The sequence below is a fragment of the Oscarella lobularis genome, chromosome 2 (genome assembly GCF_947507565.1).
Source record: "Oscarella lobularis chromosome 2, ooOscLobu1.1, whole genome shotgun sequence".
NCBI lineage: Eukaryota > Metazoa > Porifera > Homoscleromorpha > Homosclerophorida > Oscarellidae > Oscarella > Oscarella lobularis.
In genome coordinates, this window is record NC_089176.1 from 3,560,792 (window position 1) to 3,580,824 (window position 20,033).

The 20,033-nt window shown below is 48.8% G+C and overlaps 7 protein-coding genes across 11 annotated transcripts; 5 read left to right on the forward strand and 2 right to left on the reverse strand.

Moving 5' to 3' along the window:
- The first annotated feature begins 36 nt into the window (after window positions 1-36).
- LOC136183789 (ubiquitin-like protein ATG12) lies at window positions 37-657 on the forward strand. Its single transcript, XM_065970546.1, has 4 exons — window positions 37-117; window positions 170-306; window positions 378-440; window positions 496-657. The coding sequence occupies exons 1-4, from the start codon at window positions 42-44 to the stop codon at window positions 553-555; spliced, it is 336 nt and encodes a 111-aa protein (XP_065826618.1). The 5' UTR covers window positions 37-41; the 3' UTR covers window positions 556-657.
- Window positions 515-3,268, reverse strand: LOC136183787 (cilia- and flagella-associated protein 52-like). Its single transcript, XM_065970544.1, has 13 exons — window positions 3,168-3,268; window positions 2,912-3,111; window positions 2,718-2,854; window positions 2,517-2,645; window positions 2,359-2,458; window positions 2,090-2,307; window positions 1,977-2,034; window positions 1,802-1,914; window positions 1,522-1,750; window positions 1,264-1,475; window positions 1,107-1,209; window positions 921-1,055; window positions 515-867 (listed from the first exon to the last, which is right to left on the reverse strand). Exons 1-13 carry the CDS (start codon window positions 3,232-3,234, stop codon window positions 700-702), a joined length of 1,869 nt encoding a protein of 622 aa, XP_065826616.1. The 5' UTR covers window positions 3,235-3,268; the 3' UTR covers window positions 515-699.
- Window positions 3,269-3,354: 86 nt separating this feature from the next.
- LOC136183786 (protein O-linked-mannose beta-1,4-N-acetylglucosaminyltransferase 2-like) lies at window positions 3,355-7,185 on the reverse strand. 3 transcript variants are annotated; one of them, XM_065970542.1, is made up of 2 exons: window positions 6,434-7,185; window positions 3,355-6,375 (listed from the first exon to the last, which is right to left on the reverse strand). In XM_065970542.1, the coding sequence occupies exon 2, from the start codon at window positions 5,410-5,412 to the stop codon at window positions 3,541-3,543; it is 1,872 nt and encodes a 623-aa protein (XP_065826614.1). In that variant the 5' UTR covers window positions 5,413-6,375; window positions 6,434-7,185; the 3' UTR covers window positions 3,355-3,540. The 3 variants fall into 3 exon arrangements, with proteins under 3 accessions (XP_065826614.1, XP_065826613.1, XP_065826612.1); XM_065970541.1 differs by having other exon boundaries at window positions 6,430-7,185; XM_065970540.1 differs by having other exon boundaries at window positions 6,426-7,185.
- Window positions 6,503-7,611, forward strand: LOC136183788 (uncharacterized). Its single transcript, XM_065970545.1, has 2 exons — window positions 6,503-7,212; window positions 7,270-7,611. The coding sequence occupies exons 1-2, from the start codon at window positions 6,641-6,643 to the stop codon at window positions 7,496-7,498; spliced, it is 801 nt and encodes a 266-aa protein (XP_065826617.1). The 5' UTR covers window positions 6,503-6,640; the 3' UTR covers window positions 7,499-7,611.
- On the forward strand, window positions 7,508-11,045 carry LOC136183785 (protein kinase C beta type-like). The gene is made up of 13 exons (XM_065970539.1): window positions 7,508-7,803; window positions 7,876-7,993; window positions 8,061-8,172; window positions 8,250-8,393; window positions 8,467-8,623; window positions 8,683-8,914; window positions 9,032-9,202; window positions 9,254-9,430; window positions 9,484-9,575; window positions 9,633-9,834; window positions 10,244-10,432; window positions 10,499-10,639; window positions 10,693-11,045. The coding sequence occupies exons 1-13, from the start codon at window positions 7,565-7,567 to the stop codon at window positions 10,834-10,836; spliced, it is 2,118 nt and encodes a 705-aa protein (XP_065826611.1). The 5' UTR covers window positions 7,508-7,564; the 3' UTR covers window positions 10,837-11,045.
- A 194-nt stretch (window positions 11,046-11,239) lies between these two features.
- LOC136183937 (sushi, von Willebrand factor type A, EGF and pentraxin domain-containing protein 1-like) lies at window positions 11,240-15,435 on the forward strand. 3 transcript variants are annotated; one of them, XM_065970747.1, is made up of 16 exons: window positions 11,240-11,370; window positions 11,419-11,721; window positions 11,776-11,949; window positions 12,027-12,200; window positions 12,253-12,426; window positions 12,481-12,687; window positions 12,734-12,844; window positions 12,893-13,026; window positions 13,079-13,369; window positions 13,404-13,671; window positions 13,730-13,906; window positions 13,958-14,131; window positions 14,187-14,369; window positions 14,416-14,616; window positions 14,671-15,012; window positions 15,056-15,435. In XM_065970747.1, the coding sequence occupies exons 1-16, from the start codon at window positions 11,295-11,297 to the stop codon at window positions 15,376-15,378; spliced, it is 3,312 nt and encodes a 1,103-aa protein (XP_065826819.1). In that variant the 5' UTR covers window positions 11,240-11,294; the 3' UTR covers window positions 15,379-15,435. The 3 variants fall into 3 exon arrangements, with proteins under 3 accessions (XP_065826819.1, XP_065826821.1, XP_065826820.1); XM_065970749.1 differs by having other exon boundaries at window positions 13,419-13,671; XM_065970748.1 differs by having other exon boundaries at window positions 11,253-11,370; window positions 11,422-11,721.
- A 94-nt stretch (window positions 15,436-15,529) lies between these two features.
- On the forward strand, window positions 15,530-19,202 carry LOC136183951 (transmembrane channel-like protein 7). The gene is made up of 17 exons (XM_065970766.1): window positions 15,530-15,669; window positions 15,744-16,224; window positions 16,280-16,391; window positions 16,446-16,524; window positions 16,581-16,909; window positions 16,960-17,096; window positions 17,150-17,480; window positions 17,537-17,694; window positions 17,745-17,916; window positions 17,974-18,071; window positions 18,127-18,234; window positions 18,282-18,357; window positions 18,417-18,547; window positions 18,600-18,632; window positions 18,682-18,804; window positions 18,861-18,939; window positions 18,990-19,202. Exons 1-17 carry the CDS (start codon window positions 15,576-15,578, stop codon window positions 19,071-19,073), a joined length of 2,625 nt encoding a protein of 874 aa, XP_065826838.1. The 5' UTR covers window positions 15,530-15,575; the 3' UTR covers window positions 19,074-19,202.
- Window positions 19,203-20,033: the final 831 nt, after the last annotated feature.

Genomic DNA, 20,033 nt, shown 5'->3' on the forward strand with positions numbered 1-20,033 from the left:
TAACGCGCGCTTAGCGCCTGGCTTCTCTTCCCGGATGCGAAATGAGCGAGAGTCTTTTGGCAACGTCTCCTTCTCAAGCGGACGGTTCCGACGAGCCGTCGTCGGACTCTCCGAAAGGTATATGAGCGAGGCGTATTTTTCGATCATCGAACGACGCGTCGTTGCGCAGTTACGGTGCTCCTGCGGCCAGCGGCCGACGCCCCTATACTCAAACAGAAGAAATACAACGTGAATAGAGACAAAACGGCTGCCTGGATTTGTTCATTTTTGCAAAGGCGCATCCAATGTCGCCAGGACGAGCAAGTCGTACGTATACGTACTATCATCGCCTAGTAATAAGGTAGAGGGCCCAAAATATTATCTCTTTGTTTTTATAGTATTTATACGTTGCCCAATCGTTTGTGCCTACACCAGATCAGACAGTGGGCAATATGTATGAGGTAAGGTTCCTTCTGCTCTACGACGGTGTGTGCTTATGCATGAGTGTCGTTGCAGTGTTTCGGTTCGGACGGAAAACTGGTTTTACATTACTGTAAAAGTCAAGCGTGGGGATAATAATAATAATAATAATATATGTACGCATAGACTGGAGTCGCCATGGAAGAGGGGGTTTTTTGGTTGGTTAGGTTTTTCTACAATAAAATAAGCCGAAAAGTTCTTTTTGTTTCCGCTGCTTTCTTGAGGTCGACGACACTCCTTCTACGTCGCCTTTTGGCCCGATACGTTTGGGCATTTCCACTTGAATATGGCCCCGTCGTTGCTGACGCTAACGATGTGCTTTTGATCGGGCGAAATTCGAAGTCGCGTCACTTTTCCGCTGTGACCGGCACCGATGTGCGTCACTTCGCCCTCGTTGTAGAGCCATACCTAGAAACGAGGACTAGTCGCGCTACAGACAGACAAAAGACGTCGTCACTTACTTTAATCAGCTTGTCTTCTGATCCCGTCACAAAGAACTTTCCGTCGGACGATATGTCCATGCCGTTGATCGACGACGTCGCCGAAGCTTCCAATTCCCTGATCTGCGACCCGTCAAACGTTTCCCAGTAGCCAATCTGTAACAAAAAGTGAACGTATAGACTATAATGTCTTAAAGGTTACTATACCTGTCTGTCTGTGCCGCACGTTATAATCTGAGTCTCGCTCGGATTGTAGCAGACTCCCATGAATAGGGTATTGGCGAAAATTATCTGATTTCGCACGAATCGTCTATAGAAAAAAATCGGCGTACAATTATAATCAATAGAGAAATCGGTGGTTTACCTGAGGTCCCATATGATGCACGTTCCGTCCGTGCTGGCGCTCACGCACTCGGCGTCGTTCTGACGCACCTTGATCGACGACACGGCGCCGCGATGCTCTTTGAGCGCGTGCTTCATCATACGAGTCGCCACGTCCCATATGCGCACCTGACCCTCGCCGCCGCCGCTGACAATGCGACTGCTGTCGTGAGTCGTCGCAACGGCAGTCACACCCTACAGAGAAAATAATATTTTGTAATTGAAACCCCTATCTTTTTACCTCGTTGTGAGCATCGTTGATTATGTACATGAGTTTTCCCGTTTCTGGCGTGTACATACGAATTTTCCCGTCGTTCCATCCCGTCACGATGGAACGGCCGTCGTGAGCGATGGTAAACGCGTTGCAGACCATGTTCGCGACGGCGATTCGAAGCAATTCCTTGCCGGTCTTTGCATTCCATATGCGGACGTCATTCGCCGAACTGGTTCCAAAGAGAATCGACGCTTCCCTAGACGAGAGAAAGATTAGTCGAGAAGAGAATAGACGTTGTGCTACTTGCCAAGCGAAACAGATGTCCGTCACCGAATCGGCGTGAGACGTGTGCAACAAATTCGGCTCGAAGCTGGAGAACATGAAGTAGGAAATTTGACATGAAGCAGTCCCAACAAAGAACTAGAGACAAGAATATGGTTTAATTAGAAATGCGTTAGGAGTAGGTACAAATAAGTCCCCACCTGATGACCCACTCCTCGAAGCGTCACCGAAGTCACTGGCCCACTAACACTACTAGACCTGTAAAGCGTACAGAAATTCTCATACAGCCTTTCCTAACCGTTGTTCTCCTTACTTGACTTTTGCAAATGAGCCACCTTTCAGGACGGCCACGGTGCCGTTTCCCGTACCGATGAGTATCTCGCCGGACTTGAGAAGAGCCATGGACAAGATGCCGAGACTGTACTTGTTCTTCTGCGGACCGAATTTAGTCAGCAGATTCGTGTTCATGTTGATTTGGAGAACGTCGCCGCTCGTCGTGCCGCAATAGACATAGTCGTCGTTCTGACTAACCTAATATGTACGCATATGAAAACGCAAAACGAGCTCTTTTTGGGCGTTTACCTGCAGGCATTTGACGACTCTCTTCAGTTGACCTAGATTGCAATCAGTTGCGCGGATCTTTTTGCTTGCGAGATCCAGTTTCCAAATGCGTAGTGTCCCACTAGAGGAGAGATGACATAGAATTTAATTTTTCCCCCTGCTGTTACTTTACAACTTACTTTCCACCTGTCACAAATACATCATCTCTAGTATTGGCATAGGCAATAGCGAACACCGTCCCGGCGCTTTTCATTGCCGCCGGACTTCCACAAACGTCTTCTTTCCTCTCCAAATCCCAAACAACGACACTTGGTATAACAAAAAAAAGATGTACAGTATATTAGAAAGGACAAGGGTTTTCTGCTTTCATTCTAGTATACCTGTTGTCGTCCTGGCCTCCCAGACTGGCGAGAAACTTCTCATTTGGCGAAAAGGCGAGCGCCTCCACTTTGACTTTGTGCTGAGTGAATTTCGCGTAGACTTCGCGTTTCTCGTAGTCCCACACAATTACGTCGGCCTAAAAAGAACGTCGCGACAGTCGATAGACCGGCGCAGCGCGAGTATCGCTTCGCACGGTGAAGCCCATGTGGGTCATCTGCCCGGATGCGATGAATCGGCCGCTTTTCGAGACGGCGACGCACGAAACGCTGTTCGTGTGGCCCGTGAGATGCCGCTGCTTTTGCGTTTTGATCTCCTCGATGATTATGTTGCAGCCAATGGGATAAACGACGTGCTCGCTGTCTGGATGGACGTGGAGACCGCTCGGTATGTGGCCTAATCGTAAAGGAACGCGTTTTTGCGAGATCTGTTAAAGCAAATAGAATGCTTACCATTGAAACCAATCGTGTATTCCAGTTCCAGGCGCGGAACGTCCGCGATTTCGTTCGATTCAGACATGGAGGGTGAGGAGCTTAGCGACCGCCAAATAATGCTAGTGCGCAAGCGCGGAGATTAAAAAAATAGGGGCGGGACGTGATAGCGATATTTAATTTAGACATGACACTGATGGCCAGCGAATTTTTCATAACAGTTTTTTAAATACATCTTTCACGAGTTGGGGTAGCAAATATATAATAACAACCGAGCATTCCTATAGAGCTCTACAATGTTCATTTGTTTGTTTGTTTGTTTGTTTTGTGCATAAAAGAAAGCATGCCTCATTGAGACAGCAAGCGCTGTATTTAATTAAATACTCCCCAACGTCTACGTGCGGCACTGTAGGCTGCCGCTGAAGGGACCTTCTAGATTTCCAATGACAGACCGAACCCACACTATGTAGCTCGTTCCACGTCGAATATTGTCAAAGAACGTATACTCAGTTGCTTGCAACTTATACGCATCATAGCTCTCCTTTCCCTCTTCCTGAATCCAAACCTCGTACCACACTTCGCCGGCTATGTAGGCACGATTCCACGACGGCATCCACGTCAATCGAAGACCTATGCCGCCGCCGTCATCCTTTGAACGAACGACAACACACGTAACATTCCGCAACTTCGACGGAAATATTTTCTGCCACGGTCCGACGGACGTCACCGTCCGATCGATCGTCTTCAAATTATCCTGTATGTGAATAGCGCCCTGCCACGCGCGCTTGACGACCGTCAAAACGCTCGATATGTCAACAAACGTGTCCTGATAGATACGATAGAGCCACTCGGGATTCTCGCAGCACAGATGCCGTCGAACGCGCCGACTCGTCATAATCTCGTCGCGTTCGACGTCGCTCAGATGACCGAGACCGCCGTACGCGGACGGATAATCCGGATGCGTTATCGTATTCTCCTCGCATTCATTCTCCCACGATTGATAGGCGACATTCATGCCAGGTAACCCAGTCAGCGTCTTATAGGGCTGATATTCGCTCGCCGGCACGGCGTAGGGAAAGAGTTCGACGAGCGCGGAGCCCTCGCCGAGAAAGAGCGCCAACGCGAGCGACGATCCGTGCATACCGATCAGAATCGACGCGTTAGCAACGGCGACGATCTGATCGCGCAACGACGTCGTCTCGACGCTCAACACGTTGACGGACGTCTCCATTTTCGTCGATACGCTCGCCGACAGTTCGTTCTCATTCAATATAATCCGATTCATTGATCGACTGAGAAGAACAATGGATCCCGGTTTGATATTGTCCTTGGGAAATAGGTAGCGATTCGACGACGCCGTCGACTCGACGACGCCGAGCCGTTCCTTAAAAAACGCGACGAATTGTCGAAGAAGATTTCCCGTGGCGTGCGTGTCCGGTATGGCGCCTTGAGGCTCGTGGAAGCCATACTGATACCAGGTCGAAAGTTTACTCAAGCCCACTATGGCATCTTCGAAGCAGACTAAGTTCGATCCGGCGTCGCCGCCGCCGCCGCCGCCGCCAAGTTGAATCAAGTCCTTTCGAGTCAAAATCCCGTCGTCGAATGGGACGAGAAGTTGATATAGATCGATGTAGGCGCTGCCGTCGTCGTCGTTGTGTCGATCGACGGCGACGAGTCGATACTTGCATCCGGTCGTTAGACAGTCGATAAGTTGATTTTGCCGCAGGGTGAAGTAAATCGGTAGGAGATCGTCGTGGAGAACGTGCATGAAATTTCCCGGGTTGAAGCGATTGAAGACGACGTGACGACCGCGCTCGTAGGCGCCGACGCGAAACGATTCTTCGAATTCCTTCTCTTTAGTGCGTGGGCGCGGTCGGAGAGTAGACGCCGGCAAATCCGTGTATTCGAAGTGCTGCGTGTTGTGATCGCTCACCGACGAGAGATCGAGAAAGGCGGGATCGAAACGTTGCGTCGGGAGGCCGTCGATTGCCGTCTCGGGACCGTGAAAGAAGAGAAATTCGTCGTTCGACGGCCAATAGCAGAGATTTTTGAAGCGACACGAGCGCGTGCGCGCCGAATCGCCTTGGCAAAAGACCGACGAGCCGCGCGCGACGACGTCGTTCGGCGATAACGACGACGCGGCTTCGTTTTGTTGTCGTTTCGACGCTTCGTCGTCGTCGCCGTCGCTACCGCGATCCGTTGCGAGCCAAAGCGCGACGATCGCGAGGAAGAAACAGCCGGCGATGCCTCTTCGCGACGAGATCATCGTGTCGTGCGCCACGGTGAGGCTACGCGGTGGAACAGGAACTACGTCGAGAATCCGATTGGCTTTAGCTTTATTGCTCTACTTGGTCTCATCCTAACGCAGTCACTGCACGGGATTCCTAGCGCCTTTTCGTGATTATACAAACAAGACGCTCGGCAGCTCCTGCATTTTTGAAGAATGACGAGTACACCGTTACGCGCTTTGCGGATTCGTCGCGTGCGCGACCTTTTCGCCTTTCTCAGAGACTTTCGTAACACCGTTGACATACGGGGATACCCTTTATGCAAAGCAGCTTTGAGGTAAGGGGTTGCGGTAGGGGAGTTCCCAGAACTTGCGAAAGTCGTGTACACGTACGAGCCGAAACAAAGGGGTTCGGCGCGGACAACACCGCCGCCGCCGTGCGAACGTCCGCGTGGAAGGGCTATAATTCGTCGCGCACCACGAGGGCAACGTTGCGAACTCACGCTCCTCGCACCATAGATATATATCTATGCTCGCACCGCTTCAAAAGAGACACCCCTTTGACCTTTCGCTTTCTAAGCCCGCACACGCTCCCACGCGCAAAATTGCGTTCTTTTTCAAATGTATAATATTAGGCACATGTGCCCAAATAAATGTTGGAGATGCAACAAAATTGTCTGTACATACACAGACTAAGAAAATAAATATATACGTTCGAGTAGCTAGTAGAGCATGGCAGCCGCCGCTATCTCGGAGTCTCTTCTAGTAAATACGATTGACCGTTGATGATTGTAGCTTGGACGAAACGAGCCACCGCCGACCGTTCTCAGGGTCTCTTCGCTGTGAGATTTTATAGGAACGACGACCGACAGGACGGAGAGGACGGCCTTGTAGACGAGTGCCACGGCAATCGCAAGAACGACGGGTATTGCTTTGAATACTCGCCATCGTCGCTGGACTTGTGTAGGACCTGCACGCGTAAACATCGTAGTGTACTCTGAGCTACGATACCGCCACTTAGGCTATTTATGCGGATACACGGTGTGTCACACCTACGCACAATGCGTCATTCAGACGCCTCCGTGTCCGGCGTGTTCGGAAAAGCCGCAGGATCGTTCACATAAGGGGATTGAGTTCAGAAGCCTAGTCGAAGCCTCAGAAAAGGAAAGAAATGCGATTATAGTACGCAGCTACTATAAATCCAACCCTACCCCCACCGAAAGTAGCACACCCGAGCACGCCCCTGGTAACACGTGTCCCGTGCATAATGTCCCGAGGTGAAAAGTCGCATTACTTTCAGGAAGAGGAAGACCACCGGCTACGCATCGATCGTAGCCGCGCCCTCCCTCTTCCTCGAGCCTTCTACGACGTCCCGTGTCGTGTTCTAGCGCAAAATCTTCTCGGAAAGCTCGTTGTTCGACAAACGAGCGCCAATGAGCGACTCTCGGGACGAATTGTTGAAACGGAAGCGTATCTAGGCGAGAAGGACAAAGCGGCCCACTCGTACGGTGGCCGGAAGACGAAAAAAAACAGTTCCATGTTCTCTCGTCCGGGCACCGCCTACGTGTACGTCATTTATGGTATTCACCACTGTCTCAACGTGACGAGCGCCGGTAGTGGTTCCGCCGTACTTGTTCGAGCGCTCGAGCCCGTTGAGGGCATAGAGGAAATGAGGCAACGTCGTGAGACTGGCCGCCGTCGCGGCAGCGGCCGCAAGCGATTACTGCGGGACTGGGAATTGTGCAATGGACCGGGAAAATTATGCGCCGCGCTAGGAATAGATAAATCGACAGCGGACGGATGTGATTTAGCCGGCGAAGACGAAAAATGTAGCGCTATGTGCGTCTGGATAGAAGAAGAAAATAGACCTGGAACAAACACATCTTTTCCTTCTAGTGAGAATGATGCTGATGACGATGATCATCACCGTCACTGCGCTGGCGGTGGTGATGACGGCATTGTTAAGTGCGCGCGAATCGGTGTTGACTATGCTGGGGAGGAATGGGCAAGCAAACCGCTAAGATTCTACCTAAAGGCCAGTGAAGCGGTGAGCGTACGGAACAGGGAGGCGGAAGGAAAGCCGAAGAGGCGTCGTCTCAGCGACGAAAAGAGGGAAACCACCTGAAATAGAGGAGGAAGTCTAGAGGAAATTTGGCTGTTTTCGACTTCCGTAACTCACAGCATCGTCCCCATGGGCGCGACTGCGCATGCGAACGAGTCGCTTCCGCGTGTCATCGATCCCTCGTATCTCGCGATGGCCGAGCCGACGAACGACGAGCTGCCGAGGTCGCCGTCGCTTCCCAACGACGGTTTCCAGCGTCGACGCGGCGCCATTCGACACAAAGAGGTTCACACGGTGAAGAATCACAAATTCGTCGCGCGCTTCTTGAAGCAGTTCACGTTCTGCGCCCACTGCAAGGACTTCATATGGTCGGTAGAGCGAAACGAAAGACTCGTCGTCCCACCGTTCGCTTTCTGCTTTTTTTCGCGACGCGCGCGCAGGGGTCTCGTTGGCCGGCAAGGATTCCAATGTCAAGTCTGTGGCCTCGTCGTGCACAAGCGCTGCCACAAACTCGTCACGTTCCAGTGTCCGGGCGCCGACGTCGGGCCCGCTTCGGACGTAAGATCGAACGAGCTCTTCGTAGAATGCATCTTTTATCTCCCTCCCTCTCGTCGGAAAAAAAAAGGCTCCTCAATCGATGCACCACTTCAAAATTCACTCGTACGGGTCGCCGACGTTCTGCGATCACTGCGGATCGCTTCTCTACGGCCTTTTCAACCAGGGTCTCCAATGCGAAGGTGAGAGGGAACGCGGGGGGCCCCTTTTTTGGTTTCGCCCCTAACGTTTTCGTTTGCCCCTCTCGTTTCTCGCGCAGAGTGCCGAATGAACGTCCACAAGCGATGCGAACGACTCGTGCCGAATCTGTGCGGCCAAGATCACACGGAACGTCGCGGTCGACTTTCGCTCGCAATCTCGTACGTCGCGACGTCGACAATTCTCGGCAAACTTCGCGTCGAGAGTGAGTGTGTAGTCGCGGCCATCTGGCCCCTTCATTTATTTTTCGTGACTAACTAACCACGCCCCCACTCCAGTTCGCGAAGGAAAGAATTTACCGCCAATGGATCCGAACGGGCTATCCGATCCGTACGTGAAACTTCGAATCGTACCCGATCCGGACAAATCGACGAAGAAGAAGACGGCAATCAAGAAGGGAACGCTGAATCCCGTCTTCAACGAAGCATTTGAATTGTGCGAGAGCGAAATTTCGTTTTCCGCGCCCCCTCGCTTTATTATTTTTTCTCGCGTAGTCACGTGTCTACGGCGAAGCAGGATCATCGTCTATCCGTCGAAGTTTGGGATTGGGATCGTACGACTCGAAACGATTTCATTGGTAGCATGTCGTTTCCGCTGCGAGAATTTCTCGCCGGCGCGTCGATGAGCGGATGGTACAAATTGCTCGAGGAGTCCAAGGGCGCTCACTACTACGAGCCGTGCGCCGAGGACGAGAAAGAGGACGAGGAGGGTGCTCGAGGGCTAGAGGTATAAGGGGTGGGAGTCCATGCAATGAAGCCAACAGTGGACTTCATTTATAATGGACACTTTGAAAATGAATATATCATTGTACACGTGGGGGTTTATTACTGTTTTATTTCTCAGTCCGGACGCGTCAATGATGTGCCTCGATCGCCGTCGCTTCAACAATTTCAGTCGGATCCGTCGTCGTCGAAGCAGCCGCTGAGTCCGACGTCGCCCGGCGACGGCTCTAGGAAATATGGATTGAAGGATTTTAATTTTATGGTTGTTCTGGGAAAGGGAAGCTTTGGAAAGGTAGACCACATGATCTTTTTTTATTTAATTTTATGTGTACGTGTGTCAAAGGTAATGCTTGCTGAGCTGAAAGGCACGCAGGATCGATACTACGCTATTAAAGTGCTCAAGAAGGACGTCGTCGTGCAGGACGACGATCTAGAGTGCACGCTGATTGAGAAACGCGTGCTTGCCCTCCAGGGAAAGCCGCCCTTTTTGACGGCACTTCATTCTACTTTTCAAACGGAGGTACAGTACCTACGAAGAAAATTGGGGTTATGGATTTTTATAGGCATTTTTAGGGCCGTCTCTTCTTCGTGATGGAATACGTCAACGGTGGCGATCTCATGTTTCACATACAGAAAGTCGGTCGATTCACCGAACCCCAAGCGTCGTAAGTCTCGCCAGAATTGCCTTCTAATTTTCGTCTCGAACGCTTTTTTTTTCGCAGTTTCTATGCCGCGGAAATCATCGTCGGTTTACTGCATCTCCACAGCAACGGAGTCATCTATCGCGATCTCAAGCTCGACAACATCATGCTCGACAGCGAGGGCCACGTGAAAATCGCCGATTTTGGCATGTGTAAGGAGAACATACGCGAAGGACAGACGACGCGGACGTTCTGCGGAACGCCGGACTACATCGCACCGGAGGTAAAACACGTCGACGTTCTATTATAGTCAACACGGGGGGGGTATGGTTACGGTGGTTAAGTATCTCCTCAAGAATGTAATGGTAGAGGGAGATGTCTGCATGAGGAAGCGTCGCACTTGGAGATAACCTATTAATAGAAGAGAGGTCCGAGAAGTTTTTTCGCTGTACCTAACGTCATTGGGGTTTGTTATCAGGCAGTGCCTTGGGGAGGGGAGACGCTTTTAGAAGGGCTCGGTTCGCGGTGTCGGAAGTGATTCATTAGAGTAGCACTTGAGCAACTGAAAGAAGCCCTCTTCTGTAGAAAGCGGGATGTTTGTCCTAGAAGGGAAAGGAGAGGCGTTGGCCGGAAGGAAAACGGACGGGCGCGTTTTTTCGTATACACATAGTAATTCCGACTACCGCGTGCAGATCATCGCCTATCAACCGTATGGGTCATCGGTCGACTGGTGGGCGCTAGGCGTGCTTCTCTATGAAATGCTAATCGGTCAGCCGCCGTTCAACGGACGCGACGAGGATGAGCTCTTCGACCACATACTCCAAAAACAGCCTCACTTTCCCAAGTGGCTATCTAAGGAGGCGGTTGACGTATGCAAGAGGGTATGCAGGAACCAGGAAGCGCGATACTGTTAGTGTAGACCCGAGAGCGCTTTTATATATATATAGCTCATGGCCAAGCACGCCCCGCGGCGTCTTGGCTGCGGTGCGACGGGGGAGAACGATTTGAAAACGCATCCGTTCTTTCGGAAGTTTGATTGGGAGAAGATCGAACGACGGGAAGTCGCGCCGCCGTTCAAGCCTAAAATAGTGCGTCCGACCATTTTTCTTACGAGCTAATGAATATGCGTATATGTTCGTAGAAATCCAAGAAAGCGCACAATAATTTCGACAAGGAGTTCACCAGTGAAGCCGTTCATTTGACTCCGTGTGATAGGTCAGTGATCAAAGTCATCAATCAGGAAGACTTCAAGGGTTTCTCATTTACGAACCCGGACTTTGTGTAAGGATGCAGTGCGCTGAGCTAGGCTATAGAATATTATGTACTCTTAAGAAAAGCACGTTTTTTTTGTCACTGTTTGTCGAACATCCACTTGCTATGTCTGGTTGTCAGGTGTCAGAGGGCATGTCTGTAGATAGAGTAATTATTTTACTTGTTCTGCTGGCGTTGAGTAAAAATGTGAATTTCGAATACAATGAAATGTGACACAGCAAATGGCTGACATAATACTAACCGAACCAGTGCCAGGACAGATTTTGTCCGGGAACATTCTGGCTCAAAGGCACGGTTACGAAAGGAAAAGAGTCCGAATTCCAAGCAGCCAAGCCAAGCGCAAAAGAAATGCACGTTCAACTTATACAGCAAAGAGGTCTTCTGCTGCAAAAGTCCCGTATTCAAAATACATTCCTTTGTCGTCGCATTGTTTTTTTTCACTTGCAGTTCTTCGGTGGAAGCGACCCCAATATGTCGCTTTGGTTTCTGCTGCCGGTGCTCTTGTGGCTGATCTTTGAATCAGATGCATCTGTTGGTCAACCTGAAGGTTTGGCGACGGGGCGCATTTCATCGGGAAATTTCTAGTGGTTTTTAGCAGTCGTTTATTGTGATGAAGTACTAGCTCCCTCTCACGGACAAAAGCGATCTCTGGAGAACGGCGAGAGCGGTAGCGGCATGCAGAGTCCCACTACCAAGAGCGCAGAGAGCGGTAGCGGCATGCAGAGTCCCACTACCAAGAGCGCAGAGAGCGGTAGCGGCATGCAGAGTCCCACTACCAAGAGCGCAGTTGGAACGACTCTTCGGTTTGACTGCATTGACGGCTATCATCTGTCTGGCGTGCCATCCATAGTTTGTCTTGAAAATGGCACCTGGTCAAACGCACCGCCGTCTTGTGATGGTATCAAAAGACTATAAAAGTGTTTGTGTTTTTACACGTTGCGCTGTCGCTTAGCTGTTCACTGCCCCCTGCTTCCACGTCCAATGAATGGAGCCAAGTCAACGAATAGGACTAGTATTGGGACTGAACTTCGTTTTCATTGCTATGAAGGCTATATTCTTAACGGAACGTCAAACGTCACATGTCTTTCGAATGGAAGCTGGTCTGGTCCTGAACCGTTTTGCCAAGGTAGGAGTGTTTGGTCACATCTCCTCTACTAGTATACGTGGTCTGGTGGGGATGGGAAATTGGCAAATGTTATCTAGGTGTGCACTGTGGTCCTTTGGAGATGCCGCCAAATGGGACGATGTCAACCGATGAGACGATCTGGGGCACAAGAGTTCAATTTGCATGTGACAATGGCAATGTGCTCGTGGGCATGGAGTACCTCACTTGCCTCTTCAATGGAAGTTGGTCAAGCTCTGAACCTTTGTGTAACGGTAGCGGCAAATTATTTCAATGTTCTATTGGAAACGACTTCTATTTTATTAGCCGTTTATTGCAATCCACTATCAACCCCAACGAATGGTGCGAAATCCACTGGCAATGTGATGTTTGAAACTGAAGTTAAATTTGCCTGCAATGAGGGGTACACACTGATTGGTTCGCCGAGCATAACATGTTTGTCTAATGGCAGTTGGTCAAGCAATCCTTCTGTCTGTGAAGGTTAGGAGAGTTGTCATCTTGTTTGTGTACATAGGGTAAATGGATTATGTCCAGCTGTTACCTGCGATCCGGTTCCATCTCCTCTCAACGGAAAGAAGTTGACGGATAGCGATGAAGAAATGGGAAGTGGCAATGCGGACGGAAGGCCTTATGGAACAACTTACTACTTTGACTGCGACGAGGGATACAAGCTTTTAGGCGTTCAGTCTATCTTTTGCAGCTCAAACGGAGCGTGGTCTGGTTCTGCGCCTTTATGCCAAGGTTATTTGTATCATTATTAGCCTCACCCACTAATGTGTATATGTAGTTGATTTATGTTTATCCATGCCATGTCAAAACAACGGGACTTGTCTCTCTGAAAATGGCACATTGACGTGCTTATGTTCAGCATATTTTGTTGGCGAATACTGTGAAATAGGCGAGAATAATACACTGTTAATTGTTCTTACGCTATTGGCTGTAATAGAGGCCGGAAATCTCTATCCATTTGGGCTTAATCAAGGAGATAAGAAAGTGCCAAATTTCGACGACGTCACGTCTCCTGCCATATCTCTGCCACAAACATTTCCTTTTGGCATTCTAAAACACAAAACTGCCTTTGTGAGAGAGCCGTGTAAGCTGTTTGAACTACGCTAACGTTTTTCGTTTGTAGATCAGCTCCAATGGTCTAGTATCTTTTGACGTTTCTTTTAACAACTATCAATCTCATCTATTTCCTGGCAGACTACCTACTTCCGTTGTTGCTCCGTTCTGGTCTGACATTCACGTGGCATACGACGATGGCAACATCTTCTATCACGTCTATAACCATTCGTCTTCACCAATTCTTCAAAGGGCAAGCGACGAGTTAACAGCCTACTCTGGAGTTTTCTTTCAACCTACGATGGTTCTTGTGGCAACGTGGGATCGCGTGCCTCAATATCCTTACGGTGTAAACAACTTGGTAATTCTAACTACATGTAGATGCTTTTATTTAGCGTAACACGTTTCAGGTTGTTCTCTCGACTGACGGTTTGTCGTCTTACGCCTTGTTTAATTACCCAAACAATGGACTGGAATGGGTTGATAACGGTGTTATTGGTTACGCGTCGAAAGACTTTCGTTCCATCTACAATCATCCTCTGTCTCTAACGCATTCCCTCATTTATGTAGCAAGAAATGCAAAATTATCTAACGTTGGCGTTGCTGGTCGTTTTTTGGCGTGCCTCATGGCAACGGATGGTAACAGTGCTCAAAACTGTGCAAGTAAGCATGCAGTTAAAGTGAAAGAAAGAATGATAACTTCTCATTTAAACGTTCATAGATGATACGTTTTGCAATCCACTGACAGCTCCCGTAAATGGAGCAATGAATAATACTAATACTGCTTTGGGAACACTAGTTCGATTTCGATGCCATGATGGTTATCACCTATCCGGCAGAGAATTCGTGATGTGTTACTCAACCGGAAATTGGTCTGGAACCGAACCATCCTGCGAAGGTTTTTTGAAATATTTTAGTTTGCATACCGAATTGGCAATACTCCTTTTAGCTTTTGGTTGCAGGAAGTTGCAAAATCTGAGAAATGGTTTGATATCAACGAACGATACGTCTATCACCGCGACTGTAAATTTTTCATGTAATTCTGGGTTTGTGCTTAATGGCGTTCGGAGCATTACTTGCCAGTCAAACGGCACTTGGTCTTCTCATGAACCATCTTGTCAGCGTAAGAAAGTCTCTGTTTATTTGATTGATCAGACTTAGACGCTTCAATCTCATAGCTTATTGTCGTCCGCTAGACGTGCCTCATAACGGCACAATTTCCACCAATGAAACTAGCGTTGGAACTCTTGCACAATTTGATTGCCAAACTGACTACTACTTGGTCGGCTTCTCCAACTTGACTTGCAAGTCAAATGGGGAATGGTCAGGTAATGAACCAGTATGCCGACACCAAACTGAAGGTTAGTCATGCGACACCAGAGGCTATCAAGGAGTACGTTTTCTTAGGATTAAGTTGTTCAAGTCTGGACGCACCTGGAAACGGATCGTTGAATTCTAACGCTACGTCCTTCTTGTCTAGAGTCACATTTGCTTGTGATGCAGGTTATACACTGTACCCGTTTGATGACGAGACTTTGCAATGTGTCGTTGATACGTCATCTTCAAGATCTGCCGTCAAATGGGACAGAGACGATCCCAAGTGTGGAGGTTAGGCATAAAAATAAAAAACTGGCGTTTTTATTATGACGCTACTTTATACAGTCATTCCCCAAGTTCAGCTGTTGGTGCGGAGTGGCAACTCAACTGACTATTCTGGGAACTTTGTGACGCTACTTAGCCAGGCGTACAGCTCTTTGGCTTTGGTGGTAGTTGACTGTCAGCTAGTCAAAGGATATCCTACGACAGAAATTCAGTGGAAAATTGAGAAAACTTTGACCGTTGTTAGCACAAACACCACCGATGATGTCTATCAACAATCTGTGAGTCCTCAAATGCGCAGAATAGTATTTCAAAGCTTTGGCGCCAGCAATCACAATCGATTCATGTGCGAAGCTCGCAATCCACCTGGCAGTGACAGTGCAACGCTTAAGATCCTTCTCCAAAGTAAGGATTATTGAGGTATAGCTGATTAACATTTTTTTCAAAGGTGTACCTGATGCTCCTTCTCAGCCCAAAGCGTTGACAATGTCTCCTTATGACATCGAAGTAACGTGGACGGCGCCTTCATTCAATGGGCACTCTTCCATAACAACATACGAACTGCAGTACAGGAAAGAAGGCGATTCGACTTATCACGATGTGCCGTTTAGCCCTTTGGGTCCCACCACGACATCATTTTCTGTCACCCGTCTCACATCGGATACGAAGTACGAGTTTCAAGTGCGAGCTCGAAACGAGATTGGCTACAGCAATTACAGCGCATCTTCAGAGGCGGTGCGCACCATGAGACTCTTTTGCAATAAACAGTGATGCTTGATCTACAGTAGTTTATGATGAAAAATGCGTATAAAAAATATTTGAGATTTGTGTGACCGCGCCCCGCGAGTCGCCCACTCCCGCGCCCCAGCGAGTTGCCCACTCCCGCGCCCCAGCGAGTTGCGTAAACGTTGAACGCGCGCTACGAACTAGAAAACAACTAAAACAACTTGAAGTTGGTTCTCGCAGCGATGGAACCGAATATGGACGATCAGGACAGCCCAGCCATTTCGCAGAGCAACTCCGCAATGGAACTGGGTCCTATGACTCAAACGAACGAACCAAGTAAGAGAACAAGAAGGAAGGCGTGGCACAACAACAACAAGAATGCGATCGGCTCCTCTTCTCTTTCCGCGCAGCGACGAACGATTCAGCAGTCGTCCCCATGGAGTCCAACCCGATACGCAGCGTTAGCAGCAGCATAAGCAGCATCAGCCCGTCCGTCCCTCCAAAATCGCACCGAACAAAGCCCAGTCGCACGACATCGGTCCCAACGTTGGATCGATGCCGTTTGCCGAGCCAACGGGGCCCATTTCAGTACCAGTGCACTCGACGACGACGACGATGCAGCGAAGCGGCGCAATTGAAGCTCTCCACGTCGGCGTCCGCGGTGGCGGCGATATCGCCGGACCAAATCGACTACGCTCATTCGACGTGGGCTTCGTCGCGTCGTCGCGATTCGTCGCCCTTCAGCGACGACTCGATCGTGTCGGGACCGATGACCGTTCACGATCTCGACGAGCCGGGCGACGAGAAATTGGCGCCGCACGTCTTGGCGCACAAGCGACGAAAGGAGTTGAGGCGGACGACGAGACGGCTCTCGGAGAAAATCCACACGTCGTACGTGATGACGATGAAAAATTTACATAATTATATTCATTGAATTGTTTGTTAGAAATACGATAACGTTATTGGAAAGGGAGCAGTTTCAGTCGGAGTCTCAGTGGATGCAGTCTCGACAAGGATGCTCGGCTTGGTGGGCAAGATTGAGGCAGTGGGGCTTTCAAGTATAACTGTGTACCCTGCTCTTGACACTCGTACTCCAAATTGTCTGGTTATAGAAAAGGAATGCGATGGCTCGAGCGTTGGATGCGGCTAGCTACCGACTACGTCTTTGGTGGAAGGAGAAGAACATCGAAAGTGAGAAAATGAGGTTTTTCGTTCTTTTTTGTTGACTCGGGGGGTTTTCTGTTTAGGCCGATTTGGCTCTGGCGTCGTTTCGTATTTCGTTCTCCTTCGCTGGCTTCTTCTCATCAATATTCTCCCTCTCACCGGCCTCTGGGTCTGCTTCGTCTTCATTCCCCAGCTCGTCGTCAAGAATTCCGATATTGTCGCGCCGCTCGGCAACGGCAGCCAACTCACGTCCGCCGCCCTGAAGGGATGCCTCGACGGACTCAACGTCAGTGTCCCCCCGGATCGCAACGCGTCCGCTGAACTCTTCAACTTTCTCACCGACCTAGCAAAAAACTCAACAGAAACGAACGTGCAATGGTACGACTATTTGCTGAGTTTTTTCACTGGAACAGTAAGTCAAAGTGATGAGAGTACGGTAGGACCTGTTAATTATCTTATTAGGGTTGGCTTGAAAATACTGAGTTATTCATTGGCGACTACAGTGGCGAAATACCGGGCAATTCCTATCAAATTCCTCTCGCCTATATCCTAGTCGGTGGCATATTTTATTTATCGAGTCTCATTTTTTTGGCAGTCAAGTAAAAAAGGCCACCAGCGCTTCGTTGACTTCTCGTGAATTTTCTCTCCCTAGGATGGGCGTCGTTTATAAGCAAAGTTACGTGGAGGGTTTTTCGACGGGCGCCCGATATCCGTTTTTCAACTATCTCTTCACCGCGTGGGACTACTCGATTTCGAGTCAGCCAACGGCGACCGAACGAAAGCGCATCATCAAGCGACATCTCGAGGAGAGTCTCGCCACACTTCAAACGCAGAAGCGAGCGAAGACGCGCAGCGCGAAGGATCTCTGTCGCATTTGGACGATACGAATTGCGTGCAATCTTTTGGTGATCGGCATGCTGATCGCAGCCGGAGCGGCAATCTACTACGCGGCGATTGTGTCCATTGAAGCAGGTGTATCACAGGTAATAATTATACGTGGATATTATTTCTCTCTCTCTCTCTCTTCTTTTCTTTTTAGGTCGGATCGTTTGATTTTGATATGTTTATTCGGCAATTGGCTGCTTCGTTGACGATTTCCGTTTTCAACGTTCTCTATCCTTTCCTGTTTGAGCTGATTGTCAACAATTGTGAGAACTACTCCAATAAGAATTACGCCACGTATTTGACAATATTGCGGTATGTATTGCAATACTAAGCTGAAACTCGTAATTATATTCTGTCTATAGGAGTATTACACTGAGGGCGTCTGGCGTCATCGTTCTCATGGCGACGCTTCTCAGGCAAGTCCAATGTTCGCAGAAGTTGCTTGATTGCGGAACGGTGATCGGCAAGACTTCGGACAAGGAGACTGTGGATAACTTATTTTCGTTTGTGGAACGAGACCAAGAGTGCAAATTGGTAGAGTATTGTTGATCCAAAGTCTACTTCAAAATGCACGTTTTCATTCTTTTTAAGTGCTGGGAAACGTACGTTGGTCAGGAAGTCTATCGTTTGCTTTTGACTGATTTCGTATTCGACGTTGCGTCGACTTGGATCTACCAAAGTGCGAGGAAGTGAGAAACTATTTGTGATGTCTTTGAACGGGGAGAAACGTTTTCTTTTTCTTAGTGGAATCAGTAGGCTCAAGTGCGTCAAAATCAAGTTTTTTCAGCAAAAAAGCGATTTTGTTCTTTCGAAGAACATCATTAATCTCGTGTACACTCAAGCATTGATTTGGTACGTAATCATGCAAAGAAGGACGAAATTAAATATGTCAAATGTAGGATAGGAGCCTTCTTTGGTCCTCTGATTCCGCTGATTGGAAGCATACAGCTTCTAATACTATATTACGCGAAAAAGGTGACTGCTGCCTTCCTAAATTTCAATGATGAAGGGATGGCATGCTTCTGATTTCGTAGGGCAGTCTAATTCTGAACTGTCGCCCGCCGTCCAAAGCTTATCGCGCCTCACGAACGTCACTTTTCTTTCTTCTACTGCTTTTGATCACTTTCTTCGCCTGTCTTGTACCTGTTGGCTATGCCATAGTAGAGTGAGTTCAATTTTGTATTTGGTAATCTTTCAATTTTTATATATGTACGTAGAAATCAACCTTCGACGGTTTGCGGACCATTTAGGTAATGGATCGACGTTTCAGAATAAATTGTAGTAATTTTTCTGTCAAAGGGGTCTTGATAGCATATATGATGTCATAACGAATCAGATCAATAAAGGCCCAACCTGGTTGCAGGATGTTCTTGACTACATTGGATCAGCTGCTGTGGTTGTTCCTCTTGTTGTTTTTCTATGGTGAGTTGGCACTGTCACATTGGAGTTTATTTTTAATTGATTGTCTTTCTCTCTAGTTTATTGACGTTTTACTTCAGTTCCAAATCAAGTGCATACAAGGCAAGCATTGCTACACTTGAAGATCAGCTTCAGATGGTACATAAGACGAAAAAATCCATCTATAGCATATCACTTTTGAACGATAGAAAGGGGAAGATATCAAAAAGCTGTACGAATCTGCAAACAAACAAATCAGCGAGCTAATGGCAAGACAAGAAAACGCCAATTAGTTTAGCTACCATTTCATTTTCTAATAATGCCTGGCTGACTGCACCATAATTTTATGTACAAGTACGGACGGAAGGCCGGATTTTCACCATTGACCTGTATTCTAAAATACACAGAGCGAGCTTCTCTTACCCAGTGGCTATGATTTGCACCACGCGCGACAGAACTAGAGAGGGCTGCCGTAGAGAGTCGCTTTCCAGCGGAGCCTTATGCGCGACACGTGCGTTAGCAGTCAATCGAAACGTAGCGGCGAACGAATTGAGCGCATTATGAGCTCGTTTATTTAGCTACAAAGAAAAATCGATATTTCTACTCGTGCACGCATGCGTTCATAAAAAAAATTGTTTCTCGGCAAAATCTGACTTGAATCGCCGTTCTTCATTCAGTACACTAGGGCTTCTCATCTAAAAAAAATACGATTAGTTACTGTCAAATAATCTCTGTACGTACCTTTTCGATTGCGTCCATATTCGCGTTACCCAGGCTACACCACGGGGAGGTTTGGACGCTTTCGTAGCCCAAGGCAGCCACCGCAAGCAATGGCCACCCGTTCCAAAAATTTAGGGCGAGTCACGGGTCATCGGCCACTCCATGCAGTACCCGCCTGGATGAGAGTCGGCCCCTGTACCGAAGTCCCCCGGCGCGCTGGTACCAAAGCCTTCGCTATGTCTTCCTGGGAAGAAACGGGCCTTGTGGAAGTGGAGAACGGCCGACCTTGTAGAGTCGACAGGGAAGGCAGTGCAATGCCCAAGTCGAGGTTTCCTGGGCCAGGTCATCCTCCGTCTAATCGTGCCAATGGTGAGAAAAGTGCCGGCAACCAGACCGCTTGCGACACCCCCTCCAAGTCGTGCCCGCTCGAGCCTAGCGCGGGCCGTACTTGTTTGGCAACAATAAGACTTTGGCGACCATTCCGCCCAGTGCGCGTACCGAGGCCGAAGCCCCCCATCGCCCTGCCTACGGGC

Excerpts from the sequence above, each read along its gene's own strand:
- LOC136183789 (XM_065970546.1), top strand. The coding sequence starts at position 42 with ATGAGCGAGAGTCTTTTGGCAACGTCTCCTTCTCAAGCGGACGGTTCC. Across the intron at positions 307-377 it reads GTCGCCAGGACGAGCAAGTC|TATTTATACGTTGCCCAATC; the intron begins GTACGTATACGT and ends TTGTTTTTATAG. Across the intron at positions 441-495 it reads CAGTGGGCAATATGTATGAG|TGTTTCGGTTCGGACGGAAA; the intron begins GTAAGGTTCCTT and ends GTGTCGTTGCAG.
- LOC136183951 (XM_065970766.1), top strand. The coding sequence starts at position 15,576 with ATGGAACCGAATATGGACGATCAGGACAGCCCAGCCATTTCGCAGAGC. Across the intron at positions 16,910-16,959 it reads TGAGTTTTTTCACTGGAACA|GGTTGGCTTGAAAATACTGA; the intron begins GTAAGTCAAAGT and ends TTATCTTATTAG. Across the intron at positions 17,481-17,536 it reads TTGAAGCAGGTGTATCACAG|GTCGGATCGTTTGATTTTGA; the intron begins GTAATAATTATA and ends TTTTCTTTTTAG.
- LOC136183788 (XM_065970545.1), top strand. The coding sequence starts at position 6,641 with ATGTCCCGAGGTGAAAAGTCGCATTACTTTCAGGAAGAGGAAGACCAC. Across the intron at positions 7,213-7,269 it reads GACGAAAAATGTAGCGCTAT|TGAGAATGATGCTGATGACG; the intron begins GTGCGTCTGGAT and ends TTTTCCTTCTAG.
- LOC136183937 (XM_065970747.1), top strand. The coding sequence starts at position 11,295 with ATGTCGCTTTGGTTTCTGCTGCCGGTGCTCTTGTGGCTGATCTTTGAA. Across the intron at positions 11,371-11,418 it reads ATCTGTTGGTCAACCTGAAG|CAGTCGTTTATTGTGATGAA; the intron begins GTTTGGCGACGG and ends AGTGGTTTTTAG. Across the intron at positions 12,201-12,252 it reads CTCTGAACCTTTGTGTAACG|CCGTTTATTGCAATCCACTA; the intron begins GTAGCGGCAAAT and ends CTATTTTATTAG.
- LOC136183785 (XM_065970539.1), top strand. The coding sequence starts at position 7,565 with ATGGGCGCGACTGCGCATGCGAACGAGTCGCTTCCGCGTGTCATCGAT. Across the intron at positions 8,173-8,249 it reads CCAGGGTCTCCAATGCGAAG|AGTGCCGAATGAACGTCCAC; the intron begins GTGAGAGGGAAC and ends TTTCTCGCGCAG. Across the intron at positions 10,640-10,692 it reads CGCCGTTCAAGCCTAAAATA|AAATCCAAGAAAGCGCACAA; the intron begins GTGCGTCCGACC and ends ATATGTTCGTAG.
- LOC136183787 (XM_065970544.1), bottom strand. The coding sequence starts at position 3,234 with ATGTCTGAATCGAACGAAATCGCGGACGTTCCGCGCCTGGAACTGGAA. Across the intron at positions 2,308-2,358 it reads GAGTCGTCAAATGCCTGCAG|GTTAGTCAGAACGACGACTA; the intron begins GTAAACGCCCAA and ends CGTACATATTAG. Across the intron at positions 868-920 it reads CAGAAGACAAGCTGATTAAA|GTATGGCTCTACAACGAGGG; the intron begins GTAAGTGACGAC and ends CCTCGTTTCTAG.
- LOC136183786 (XM_065970542.1), bottom strand. The coding sequence starts at position 5,412 with ATGATCTCGTCGCGAAGAGGCATCGCCGGCTGTTTCTTCCTCGCGATC.